The sequence below is a fragment of the Arxiozyma heterogenica genome (genome assembly GCF_036370985.1).
Source record: "Arxiozyma heterogenica strain weizmannii chromosome Unknown scaffold_27, whole genome shotgun sequence".
Lineage (NCBI taxonomy): Eukaryota > Fungi > Ascomycota > Saccharomycetes > Saccharomycetales > Saccharomycetaceae > Arxiozyma > Arxiozyma heterogenica.
The window spans coordinates 147689-161812 of record NW_027042680.1 but is presented as its reverse complement, the minus strand read 5'-3'; the positions used below and the strand labels follow the sequence as shown (position 1 = coordinate 161812).

General features: G+C 29.6%; 5 protein-coding genes and 1 non-coding gene across 6 annotated transcripts; 3 read left to right on the top strand and 3 right to left on the bottom strand.

Moving 5' to 3' along the window:
* Positions 1–241: 241 nt before the first annotated feature.
* FAT3 (Fat3p) lies at positions 242–2629 on the top strand (the record flags this gene model as incomplete). The annotated part of the gene is made up of 1 exon (XM_064859730.1): positions 242–2629. The coding sequence occupies one exon, from the start codon at positions 242–244 to the stop codon at positions 2627–2629; it is 2388 nt and encodes a 795-aa protein (XP_064713103.1).
* An 896-nt stretch (positions 2630–3525) lies between these two features.
* PXA2 (ATP-binding cassette long-chain fatty acid transporter PXA2) lies at positions 3526–6249 on the top strand (the record flags this gene model as incomplete). The annotated part of the gene is made up of 1 exon (XM_064859729.1): positions 3526–6249. One exon carries the CDS (start codon positions 3526–3528, stop codon positions 6247–6249), a length of 2724 nt encoding a protein of 907 aa, XP_064713102.1.
* A 260-nt stretch (positions 6250–6509) lies between these two features.
* HYM1 (Hym1p) lies at positions 6510–7664 on the bottom strand (the record flags this gene model as incomplete). Its single annotated transcript, XM_064859728.1, has 1 exon — positions 6510–7664. The coding sequence occupies one exon, from the start codon at positions 7662–7664 to the stop codon at positions 6510–6512; it is 1155 nt and encodes a 384-aa protein (XP_064713101.1).
* Positions 7665–8000: 336 nt separating this feature from the next.
* Positions 8001–8085, bottom strand: PWA37_003196. Its single transcript has one exon. It is a non-coding gene; the product is annotated as a tRNA-Leu (tRNA).
* A 2270-nt stretch (positions 8086–10355) lies between these two features.
* On the bottom strand, positions 10356–12071 carry DPH2 (2-(3-amino-3-carboxypropyl)histidine synthase; the record flags this gene model as incomplete). The annotated part of the gene is made up of 1 exon (XM_064859727.1): positions 10356–12071. One exon carries the CDS (start codon positions 12069–12071, stop codon positions 10356–10358), a length of 1716 nt encoding a protein of 571 aa, XP_064713100.1.
* An 859-nt stretch (positions 12072–12930) lies between these two features.
* SDS22 (type 1 protein phosphatase-activating protein SDS22) lies at positions 12931–13971 on the top strand (the record flags this gene model as incomplete). Its single annotated transcript, XM_064859726.1, has 1 exon — positions 12931–13971. One exon carries the CDS (start codon positions 12931–12933, stop codon positions 13969–13971), a length of 1041 nt encoding a protein of 346 aa, XP_064713099.1.
* Positions 13972–14124: the final 153 nt, after the last annotated feature.

Below are 14124 nucleotides of genomic sequence, written 5' to 3'. Positions count from 1 at the left end.
GAATATGTTTGTTCATCGTCCTTTGACTTATTAACTATATTCCCTTTTTTTTGGTCTTTTTTTTCTTTTAGAAGATAGTTGATTAATTTCTTTCTAACAAATACTAAGCAACCCACTACAATTAACAATCATAACACTAATAATAGCTGGTAACCATTAAAATATCGACATTTATTTTTTTTGATATTTTTGGTTTGTTTGTTTGTTTGTTTGTTTTGCTTTCGTGTTTTAATAAGATAATATGAGACTGATAGTTTCATCTAAGACCAAGCATGATTTTGGTAGAAACAGCTATTGGTTAATAATTGCATTAATTTTTATTTTTACTACATTTATTTTGGTAATTGTAGCTACTGCCGGTTCTACTTCAAACTATACACCAATTAATAATGTTTATTTGGGTGACGCTGATATAGCTCATATCAATGTTTCAAAAGTTATTCCACAAATGAAACCAATTTTAACAATATTAGGTTCTGCTTTAACTGCTCCAAATCAATCTTTGAATAACATTTTTGGCGCTCTAAAAACCGTATCCACTACCCCAGCTCTATCTCCATTACTATTATTATTATCTAATGCAAATAACACTTCTGTTACAATAGACTCTTTGGTTAAATTGGCTCCCTTGGCATTGGAAGGTGATCCAATTGAATCAACAAGAGAATTAGTTGGCATCTCAAGTCTAGTCGATAATTCCAATAATGGGAATCAAACTTTGCAGTTTTTATCTGAACTAGTTTCACCAATTTTACAGAACTTTAATAATACACAACTATTACAAGCCAGTGAATCTACTTTAAAATTGTTATCAAACTCAGCTAATCCTTTGAATACAACTAAACAATTGGAAGTTTTGAATGATTTGACTCTATCCGAAAAAGTTGCTTTATTACCCGTATTTTCTTTATATCAAACAACTAATAATGTGACACAATTAAATGATGCTTTAATAAAAATTATTCAGGCAAACATTTCAATCCCCCAGCAACAAATTTCGACTTACTTCTCCACATTATCCACAATGTTGCAATCAAACCCAAATGCAAATTTAACAAGAGTGTTTAATGGCCTAAGTTCTTCTTCCTCATCTTCTTCTTCCCAAGAAGAACTTTTGTACTCTGTTCAAAGTTTGTTGACTTCTTCCACTAACCTCAATTCTACTTTAACTATTTTGACCGATATGATTAAGCAAAATATTACAAATAATGAAAATGCCAAATTAGCTTTACCTGCACTAGTTAGTATTATCAATAATTCAAATAATGCTACTATGGCTCTCGATATTATTAAATCTTTATCGTTAGTGAAAAACACTACAGCCACACGTGAACAACTATTGGCGCTTGAAGGTCTTTTAGGTGTGTCCAATAATGGAACAAAATCGATTTCAATTGTTGGGTTGTTACAAAATGGGTTAACACCTAATTCAACTACAGTTAAATACATCCCATCTTTATTCACTTTGATGAATTCGTCAACTAATCCAGAATCAACATTTAAATCGTTAGTCGTTTTAACCTCATGGGCTCAAGAAAATCCTGATACTTTTACACCAATTGTTAATATTCTAAATGATGCACAATCTGTTCAACCAATTTCTGAATTGGCTTTACGTGAAATGACACCAATTTTATTGGATTATTTGAAGATTCCAATTTATTACAGATTGTCAATTTTTACTTTATGTAAAGCCAATGGTAATAAGGATATCCTTACTTGCAATAAACCTCATGCTGTACAAGACTTGGATTTCAGAAATATCATATATGATTCATTAATGGAATCTGATTTCCAACCATATTTAAAAGGCTTGGACATTTCAGCCAACGATTTACACTTGGAAGGTGATTTATTGAATAGACAACATCAATATGTTTCTTCAATTTCAGCTTTGCTGACTATGAATCTTTTAACAATTATTTTCTCTGCTGCAGTCATTGGCTTTATCATCTATAATTTAATCACTGACGTGAAGCATATGTGGTGCTGGTATATTTTACTTGGCTTCACCTTTTCCACTGCATTGTTTAATGGTATTGGTGCTACAATTAATGCTATTGTTATTGAGGTTATTAAGTCAGGGACACACCATGATGATTATGGTGTTGTGTATCAAACTGGTGTAGCCTATTCAGGGTTAATGTGGACAGCTTTTGTGTTAAGTTGTCTAACTACATTAATTGTGTTAGTAGCTTGTTGGAAGGCAAGAAGGTATTTGAAAGGAGAGGTTAAATTACAAGAAAAGAATGTGGGTATGTACAGTGATGATTCTGAGAATGAGGGCCAGGAACTCGATGAAAGTGGTAGTATTATGTTGCTAAAGACAAAATCCACAGAGAATATCTCTGTGATTGATGAGAAACAAGAAGGTGGTTATGATAAAGTTGAGATCCTAAGAAAAAAGACATCAAATTCTGATTCGTCATCTTCTATTTCTCCAAGCTCATCTAAATTTTCCAAAACAAATTTACCTACAACTGCAGTTACAAATGATAGTTATATAAGAAATACTTCATCAGATATTTTTGAAATGCCACATACACCATCTATTTCTTTATCAGTTGATGAAAAACTTGAAACTACACTACCTGTGACTTCGTCATCACATCCTGATAGCAAGGTTTGATTGATTGTAAATAAAAAAACGAAAAAAAAATAAAAAATAAAAAGGAAAAAAGAAGAAGATTAAGTGAAGGACAACAATCAGTGATTTTTGTTGTTATTGTGTATAGTATCTAATGTAGCAGTTAAGTAACTCTTTTGGTTATTTTTATTTTTATCTTTTTGTAATAATTACAGTTAAAAAGAAGTTGTAAATTTTTTTTTTTGATTTTCTTCTTTTTCTTTCCTTATTGTGTGATGTTTTGTTATTTTGTTAAAAATACCACTTTATAAACTAAGGATCATGTTTTCTCACAGATAGCCAAATTTCTATCAATATTGACGTATCAACAACTTTTTGTCCATATTATCACATATTGGAATTGAGAAGTAGACATCATTACCATAGAAAAGAAGAAAAAATCGATGATATCTGCCAATCTCGGAGTTTTTGGCTTTTCTTTTCTTTTTTTTCTGTTGGGCAATAGAATACAATACAACACAATATGATACAGTAAAATACAATGCAATCTAGTCAGGTTTATTGTTTCCTCTCCATACTGACACAGGGTTGTTCGGAGTCCTGGAGACTTATTCCCGCAAGCCCTCTGAGGTCTTTAAAGAGGGGTAAAGAGGGGAAATATTAGGCTGTCTGTGGTTAAAACCTCAGTTTTAGGATATTGTTAGTGGTCAGTTAATGGAGAGGAAGGTATTGGAAGATAGCCCTTTGATTCGGGCAAATATTGAATAACTCTGGATTGTCAAGTCTTACGAGTATATATAGTTGTATTTGTGCTTTTTAGATGTAATATTTAGTGAAATGCTATAGATGTGAAGATTTTTAGAGAAAGGTCAGAATAGGTTGGTAGTAACAAACAGTGAGGGTGGGAAAAAGAGAAAAAATTATTATTTAACATTGTAATGCAGGAATTACTTTTAAAATTTTATAAAAAATATAGAGTGACTCTTCTAAGGTCATCGTACGTGATATTACTCTTTTCTACACTAGTAGGTACGGGAAGTAATATAACTAAAAGATCCGCTGAAAATGATGATAATGACAAGAATTTGAATTTAAAAAATACTAAGGATAATGATGCGGATACTATGAATAATAGGAGTAAAACTGAGAATAGGAGTAAAAATAAAAATAATAAAAAATCACTTTCCAAATATTTCAAAAAGACAAGTTTTGAATTTGAAACTGATACAGAGAATGAAAATGATGAGAGTTCAAGCAGTTCTGGAACATTTACTTTAGAGAGAGACGATGGTTTGCTTTTGCATGAGGATCAAATACGTCCCTCGAATAAAATTGGTTTATTTAACGATAAAGAAACAACAGAAACAACAAAAGTTAATCATGTCAATCTAAAGGCGCGAAAGAGGAGAGATTTTTTGTTGAGACTGATTTTAACTGATAGAAAATGTATATTGTTGTTTTTTACACAATCTTGTCTTCTAATTATTAGAACCTTTCTATCTCTCTATGTGGCTACTTTAGATGGTAAACTAGTGTCAACTTTAGTTAAAGGTCAAATTGGTAAGTTCTTAAAAATTTTATTAGGTCAATGGATGATATTAGGTATCCCTGCAAGTTTTATTAACTCTTTAATAGCATATGTGACAAAATTCTTTTCAATTACAATAAATAGAAAGGTATCAAATTTTTTATTAGATAAATATCTTTCTAATTCCCGTACATTTTACTCGGTAGCCACTGCAACGACAGAGATTCAAGATAATTTAACTTTAGATATCTATACGTTTGCAACAAACAGTTCAATCTTGTTGAATCAATTACTGAAACCAACCTTGGATTTAATTCTTTGTTCTTTTAAGCTATTAATGTCAACTTCAAGTATGATGGGGGAAGGCACTTTGGCTTTGGGTCTGGTTGTATCTGGTTCAAATTCTTTATTACGATTGTTACAGCCAAATTTTACTAATTTGACTATGATAAGATCTTCTTTAGAGAGTTGGTTCAGATTTTTACATTCTAATATTCGCATAAACAATGAAGAAATAGCATTCCTACGTGGGCAGGAAGTTGAATTGATGAATTTGGATTATTCTTTTTATAAGTTGGTCCTTTTCTTAAATAGGGAGATAAGGGCTAAGGCATTATACGATTTGGCTACCACATTTGTTATTAAATATACATGGGGTGCTGCAGGTTTGGCCCTGTGTTCGATTCCAATTTTCTTTAAAGATAAAGCCAGCTTAATTAAGGACCCATTAAATAAAGGATATCATGATATGACAGCAGATTTTATTACAAATAGACGATTGCTAGTCACTGCATCAACATCGTTTGGTAGGTTTGTAGAATTGAAGAGAAATATTCAACAATTGAAAGGTGTTAGAATTAGGTTAAATCAGTTTAATGATATCTTAGATTCGTATATCTTGTCAGGTAATGTTAACACTTTTGAATTACAAGATAATGCTCTGATTGAATTTAATGATTCATTAATCAAATTTGAGAACGTCCCTATTATAACACCAACAGATCAAGTTCTAATACCAGAATTAAGTTTTGAATTAAAACATGGAGACCATTTGTTGATTATTGGACCTAATGGCTGTGGTAAGTCTTCTTTATTCCGTATTTTGGGTGGACTCTGGCCCGTTAGAAAATTCTATTCAAATAGTATACCAAAATTAACTATTCCTAAAAGAACTACTCTAAAAGATGATGTTAATAATGATAAAATTCAGGAGTGTAGTATATTTTATTTGCCACAAAGGCCTTATATGGGTAATAAATCTACTTTTAGAGAACAAATAATTTATCCAGACTCTATTTATCAATTTGAAAGAAGATTTAAGGGTGATTATTCTAAAGGGGATGATGAATTGGTAAAAATATTGGAATTATTAGATTTAAAGGATTTGATTACAGAAAATATGTCTATCTTATTGGCCAAAAATCAATCTAAAAATGTAGTTAATGAAGTATCTACGTTAACTTCAGATATGGAAACACCTTTATCTGTAGATTTAAAGGAGGCATTTGATCTATGTAGAAACTGGACCGAAAAACTGTCAATTGGTGTTCAACAAAGATTAGCCATGGCACGAATGTATTATCATAAACCTAAATTTGCTGTATTAGATGAATGCACCTCTGCAGTCTCCCCGGAGATGGAACAAAGAATGTATAAAACTGCTCAGAATTTTGGAATATCACTAATCTCCGTGTGTCACAGAACAAGTTTATGGCATTTCCACAACTATCTTCTCAAATTTGATGGAAAATGTGGGTATCAATTTGGACCGTTTAACCCTGTAGAAAGATTAAAAAATGAAGAAAAATTAATTGAGATTAATAACTTATTAGAACAGCAAGTTCCTATATGGAAGAAACGTCTAAATGATTTAACAATAGCTAGAAAATCTAATATCATTAAAAAATCTGAAACTGAATTAAATTTCTTGTCGAGAAGATCTGTGACACCAATTATCCCAATTAAGAAAATCACAAATAAGGAAAATAAAGATACGACAGTTCAATTATTAAGATCAAATTCATCGAATAATCCAAATATTAACAAACAAAATTTAAAGAATCAAAGAGTTAAAGCAAAAAAGGAAAAGAACATTTTGATGAAGGATGGAGAACAACTTAAAAAAAGTCGGTGAATAATTACAAATACTTGAAAAGTTGATTTTGTAAATGTCTGGAATATATACTGTATTCTGCTGGATGATTTTTCAGTTTCATATCAAAGTTTGTATTTAAAAGTAATAATATCAGCTTAATTTAACACTAAAAATGAAAAAAAGCTTCTTTTTTTTTTGAAAAACCTACATGAATATATAGGGAACAATATTGATTGCTTGTTTAATTATGCTATATGCGAAAAAATAAATAAAGAAATTGTTTAATTTGTATTTACTATTTAAGTATTTTGAATTGGAGATGATGAGGCAGACACAATTGAAAGCGAAGGGTTTAATACACCTTCATTGTTTGTGGAGGATACTACTAACCTCGGTAACCCATCAATTTGTTGTATGATAAAATTCCTTTCGTCTTGAAATGTTTGATCCATATTATCCGCTCCAAATTTCTCGAAATATATTAGTAACTTATCTCTGTTTTTGGTTAAAATATCAAACACTGGTTTTGTCTTTCTTGGATTAGCAACCATTACTTTGAATACGTGGAAAGCTTCTAATTGAAGATTTTTCGATTTATCCGTCATTACAGTCATGATCAATTTTAAATTGTCTGATGAATTTATGTAATATTGCATTAATTGGTTGTTAGCCTTTCTTAATATTAATGATGATAATAACTTAGTGGATTGTCTCTTTGTTACATATGATCCATGTGCAATTAATTTATTTATACTTAGAATAAATTTAGTAATATTATTTTCAGTGGAAAAGAATTCTTGGGATACCAATTTAGGGTGTTCTGTTAATGCAGAATTTAATATTTGTAATGATTGGGTACTGATTTCAAAGTTATTTATTGTAGCAAATTGGAAAAATCTCCATAATTGAGTGTCTTTTAGAATTATTCTATTCAGTTGTTCATATTTCACACATTCAAGAACCATATTACCAACAAGCAAAAAAAGATCTTGAGGAGATATCCTTTTTTGCAAGGAGGATTCCATCAATCGTAACATATAATTTAATGATTTAGGTTTGGATACAAGGTAATCAACAGTAACAAACTTATTATCCTTAGAGTAGTTCAAACATATGGCAAAAAGTAACACAATTTCTTTTCTTGCTTCAAATTCTAAATCAGTGAAATGCTCCAATAGTTCATAAAATAAATCTAAATTATGCATTTCTTTAAACATTTCGTCTATTAATTCAGGTGTAGGTTTAGGGTCTGCTTCTCCTATAGTATACAACTTGATAGCAATCAAATAGTTCCAACATTCACCTTGTAACTTCTTTTTATTATCAATAGTAGACGCAGTGTTGATTTTGGAAAGTTGTTCTATAAGTAGTTTGACATTATCAATAGGCGTCTTTGGATTCTTCTTCCACCAAAAAGTCATATCTAAGTCCTGGTTTTTATATTTTTTGAACATATTTTTGTTTTAGTTTTTTTGTTTTAATAAGATAATTGAAGTTAATAGCAATATATATGATAGGTTAATTATATAGTGAAATGGTTTTATGGAATCATTCAATGAGTTTCTCTATCTTGCAAGATTATTTTTAAACAAACTTAAAAAACTAAGTGCTAAATGGAATATTATGGTTCTTTGGTGACATATTATTCATTGATCTGTTATTTATATTATTTTCTAAAAAATGATTGTGCAACTATGACTTCTTAAACAAATGGTAGTATGTATAGATGGTTCTTTGCTTTTTTTACCAAGGTAATTTAGTCAAAAATTTTTCCAAAAAAACTAGCAAAAATGAAGGATGCGAGGTTCGAACTCGCGCGGACACTGTCCAACAGATCTTAAGTCTGCCGCCTTAGACCACTCGGCCAACCCTCCAATTATCTCGCCGGGATGCTGTGGAATAGAATAGTTATAACCATCAAGATTACATAAGATCCTGAATGAATCTAGAACTATTTATTGTCTTAATAAGCCATACACGTGCTACAACATTAGATGCTGCATAATGAAGAGATTGGATTACATAAGATTTTTGGCAAATGTAGAATTTACCTATTGTTTTAATAAGTCCCACGTGTATTACTAATCACCATGATTAGAGAATTGGGGTGCAGTTCTAATCCACTAGTGCACCTAAATTAATATAATAAAATTTAGGGTTTGGATCACTAAGCTCGTTAATATACAGATCTGAATAATTGATCGAGCTCCAAAAAACATATAAAAGGACAACGTTTTCTGTAGATGGAACTATCTTCTGTTACTCCTCTCTTACACATAATTTAAATATATTATATATATAACGAACAACCAACAAAACAACCAACGAACATCGAACGCAGAATACAATAAGCAAATAGTATAATTATATAAGCTCGATATAGCCGTTAATATATAAGACTGTATTAATAATTGCATTACCGATTGTATCAATTATTGTCTCGATTACTAATAGATTATTCGTTTGATATTTCTAGCGCTTCCCCGAATAACACAAAACTCTGACCACATCATATTATAACAGGAAGTCCAAGATATATGGTAGTATATACTTTGTAAATTAATTTGTGTATAATTTATTTATCCATTAATACATCCAATTAGAGGGTTAATCAAGTTTGGAGAACATATAAAAGGACATTTTATAAATTGTTACTTCATGTTCTATGATTTATCTTTTTTTCTATAATTTATAAAGCATATATAAATAAATAAATAGATAGATAAATAAATAAGACAATTAGAGTAAAACAGTGAAAAAGCTACGTTGTTTTTGTATATAATACCATTTAGTAATTAATTTACTGTTTATATTAATTATTGTTTTCAAATTGCATATTGTATCCCTGGTATATACGATCAGTGTTTTTTGCTGTGATAATATTTGTATAATTACTACTTTACTTTACCATAATTTCCTGTATTTGTATAGTTGTTTCTATTTATTATGATTTAGTTTGAATATTTGAAATATATATTGGTTTAATTAACAGAAAAATAACTATTATTATTGAAATAACATAAATTGTGTACTGAAAAAGAATTAAAGTTTAGTTTATATATAGATTGAATTGTAAAAATTATAGTTTGTTACAAAATTTTGTATTTCATGTTTTATCTACGTCCTCTAAAGGAGGTTACCGTAATAAACAAATTGTAAAAAAAAAGCAATTTATATTGATTTTGTTGAGAATGAGCGCCTGTATTCATGGGATATATAGTAAACATTCTCAATATTATATTAAACAGATTTAGTATACAAAATTATAATAAAGTTCTTCACTTTCTTTCTCTATATACAACATAGAAATAATAATATACAAAGATTGTAAATCAGATAAAAATAATGTATAATGAAATCCTTGGCTTTATATATGTTAATATTAAGCCATTTTCCTCTACGAACAGTAAGATATTTAATAAACAAACTCAACAACTTTTGGTAACCTCTCAACGATTATTACTCAACAATTTATCGTTTAATGTCTGCTAAAATCTTATTGTTCTATCTATTTCATTATAGAACATTCTATTTCAACAGATTTGTTTGTTAATAGAGTTAAATTGTATAAAAAATCTTTTGAAAGCATGCAGATTCACTTATTACCTGTTGAAATATGATTAGAGTTATGTTTGCTAATCTAAATTCACTGTACTAAGTGATAAAAAGTTACGAAAATTTACATTAAAGAAGATTCGAAGATAAAATGAGTATACTGTATAATATTGTATCTTGCATATTAATTATCTAGAAAGAAAAAGAAAAAGCAATACAATAACAATTTATAGTACCACTAACTTTCTACTGTAAATAACAATAAAACTTATAATACTACCAATATCCTATTGTAAGTTACATTATCTTATTATATTAGTCTAAAATGAACTCTACTAGAATTTTTGATTCAGAAGCCTTGCATCAACATTATCAATTATCATTAATAAAAAAGAGTGTATATTGATACTTAGTGCAAAAGACTCCATATATATCTTTTCGCTAATAGTAGAAATATTCCAAAGTGACAGTCAACAATTCCAAATAAATAAAATATACATTATTATATGTATCCAATTAAATATATATTTTGTTTTATCTCTATTTCAATATAATGAAAATAGAAAATTTTCTTTTTTACATCATTAAAACTATTGTTGGTTTTTTTCAATTGCATCACGACGGTCAAATTGATATCCACGAGCGACACCAATAATTCCTTCTTCTACAATGGCACCATCCTCATCATAATCTTCATCATTTTTAAAATCACTACCCAACCCACTCCAATATCTATTTTGTAAATTTGTTGCTGAAGTTGAAACAGTACCTTTAATAACTGCACCTCCTCTTATACTTTTCACCAAATCACCAGAATCATTCAAGGGAGATTCTAATTCTAAATGTTTTAATTCTCTTAGGGGCCTTGATGTGGAAACAAACTTACCGGTAACAACATCAAATTCTGGAGCATCACTATCAGGGGCTATGTCACTATTATTTTGATCATCCTCAATTGTAAGTCCTTGTAATGCATTTTCAAAATCTGTAACCCATTTACCAGTCCATATAATCTCTTTGTTTAATGCTAATGTCAATTCATATGGTGTTATTATTGGTTTATAAAATTCGTTAAATTGGTCAATAATAATCCCACCTTGTCCACAACCAAGGATACACCAGATATCTACTGGTTCAAAATTAGCCAATTTGGCTATATTTGGTTTCCCAACCACGAATAAATAATGTTTTTTCGCATTTGATCTAACTAATTTAATCAGCTTATTTATAGTCTCCTTTGTATTTCTTAAAGACAAAGTATTAATTAAGATACCAATGCAACCTGCGGTTCGGGCCACATTCATAAACCTATAACGTTTCATTAATGAGGGAAATGCACTATCTATAATCGAGTTATTTTCCACATCATATAAAGTGACAGTATTGAAAGTGGTTGTCAAGTATAGTAAATGTGGATCTTGTGGGATGGTGATATAAAATAATTCAAAAGATGACTGTAATTCCGCTGGATCCTCGATAATGTTACATTTACCATAAAGTTTTCTATTACCTAAAGTATAAACTTCTTTAACTTCAAAATCATTTACATTGTCGCTATTAATATTTGATGAGTCCATTATGACGGCATTTGAACCTGCCATATCTTTATTGATTTGAGTATATACAATATTCAAATAACCTAAATTAACCAAAGTATTGTATATCTTCGCCAGATGAATAGTATATGGTGCATTTGACATCAGGCATATTTTAGCATCCTTATTTGGATATCTATCGAGGAACTGTTTAATAAGTTTGTCACAATCTAAACGAGGTTGACCAAAAATATAAACAACAGGTAGTTTTTGAATAGCATTTAAACAAGCATCACCAAAATGGACAACTAAATCCGAATTAACATGTTCTGCAGCGATTTCATCTACACAGCATGCACTGTATGCGGTATCGGCCAAGATCCAAAACCTTCTAATTGGAGATCCATTAGAATCCACAGGGTCACTCACACCTAGCCCTATATTTTCTTTATGAAATTGTGCACTAGGGAAATGTTTCTGCAAAACGTTTACTATGATTGACGAATCCATGATTAAAGAATCTGGGAATTGTAAAGTGATATTGTGAAATTTTGTATTGTTGTCCTTTAGATATCGGATTAACTTAGGCAAGGAATAGTACTGTGTTATTTTATCAGATAGGATGTTATAATCATTTTCATCATATTCACCAAGATAAAATTGCCGATCCTTAATTTTTGTATCAAATTTATCAAATGTGAATTCATTTTCTGTTTGAGCTGTGGAGACTGCTACTGGGACAATTGGAATAGAATCTTCTTGATCCATCATAAAAATCTGTGTGAGCTATATTCCTCGTTTCTTTGTTGACGAATTTCCATTGAAAATGTTGTAATACATATAAACAAAAGAAAGAAAAAGGAGAGAGGGGTAGAAATAATAAGAATATAGATACATACACATGTTATATATTTTATCCCATCTCATCTTGTCTCATCCCATCGCATCCCATCACATTTCCCTCTGCTTTCGGTTTCACTTCCATTGCAACATTTTTCTTCCAAAATTACTTTTTTTCTTCTTAGGAAAAAGTTACTGGATTATCTCTGATTAGTAATAGTTGATTAGTAATAGACACAAACATACAGAGGTATACATTTAAAGATGTATTTACATATTTCTCCACATATTCTAAGGTGGGTTGATTTATTTACAAAGCAATTGGATAAACGTCAATATAAAATCCATCCAAAGCACCATAACCCATTGATTGTTATTACTAGTGGTCGATCAACTGGTTCAAAATGGTTGAAACAATTAATAAAGTGGCACTCTGGTGTGGTGTATGGGCGAACCCAGGTAATAATTCTTAAACACACATCCACTTTTACATTCACATTCCTCTTTTTCTTTCTCTTTCTTCCTCTGTCTTCGCCACTAAAGATGGATTACACACGCAAATATTCACATACATACAAAATATATCTTCATATATACTTGTAGCTCTACTTATAGTTCTCCTTTCGCATTATATTATTGCTTATTTACGAAGGGCTAATAAGCAATAATAATAAGCAATAATAATAAGCAATAATAATAACAATAATAATAACAATAATAATAACAATAATAGTATCAACAAAATTTTTTATACAATCCTAATTAATAATTATATACCAAATTTGTCTTAATGTCCAGTGAAAATAACCAAGATAATAAAGAGAATCAACAGGATTCTCAGATTTCCAAAGGTGTTAATCAATTATCTATGCAAGAGTTACCAGACAATAATGTTGAATATCTTTCAGCAGATTCTGATTTAACTTCGGATTTGCCTGATGATACTGAGGTGATCAATTTGGTACATTTAAAGATTAAAGCTCTAGAAGATTTGAATCTGATTCGTTTCACCAAACTAAAAAGTCTATGTCTTAGACAAAATCTAATAGAAAGTATCAGTGAGGTGGATTCTTTACCTGTGAATACAATAGAAGACCTTGATTTCTATGATAATAGAATCAAACATATTTCCAAGTATGTTAACAACTTAGTTCAGTTGAAAAATTTGGACCTTTCATTCAACAATATTAAACATATCAAAAATTTGGATAATCTAAAAGAGTTGGAGAATCTTTATTTTGTCCAAAATAAAATTAAAAGAATAGAAGGGTTGAATAACTTACACAATTTGAAAAATTTAGAACTTGGTGGTAATGAAATTACAAATATTGGTGAAAATTGTCTTGAAGGGTTAACAAATTTACAAGAAATTTGGTTAGGTAAAAATCATATCCCAAGGTTAATTAATTTACACCATTTGAAATCTTTAAAAATTTTATCAATTCAAAGTAATAAGATTCATAAAATTGAGGGGCTAGAAGAATTGACAAATTTGGAAGAATTATATCTATCTCATAATTTCATAACTTCCATTGAAGGGTTAGAGAAAAACACAAAATTGACTACATTGGATATTACGTCAAATCGTATTACCAGGATAGAAAATTTGTCCCATTTAACCAATTTGACTGATTTATGGGCATCGTTTAATAAAATTGATCAAAGTTTTGAATCCCTAGGACAAGAATTAGGATCTTTGCCTAATTTAGAGACCATCTATTTAGAAGGTAATCCGATACAACTAAACAATCAAACTTCTTATAGAAGAAAATTGATGTTAAATTTAGGTCCATCTTTACAAAAAATAGATGCCACTTATATATCTGGTTAAATAAATTTATTTATCTATTTTTTTTTTGACAAACGCACACACACACACACACATATATATATATATACATACCTTTATAACTCACTTCAATATGACTTATTTTTATGTTCTTGTGCTCATACCTGTTTATTTTTTCTTAATTTGCCGTAAGAG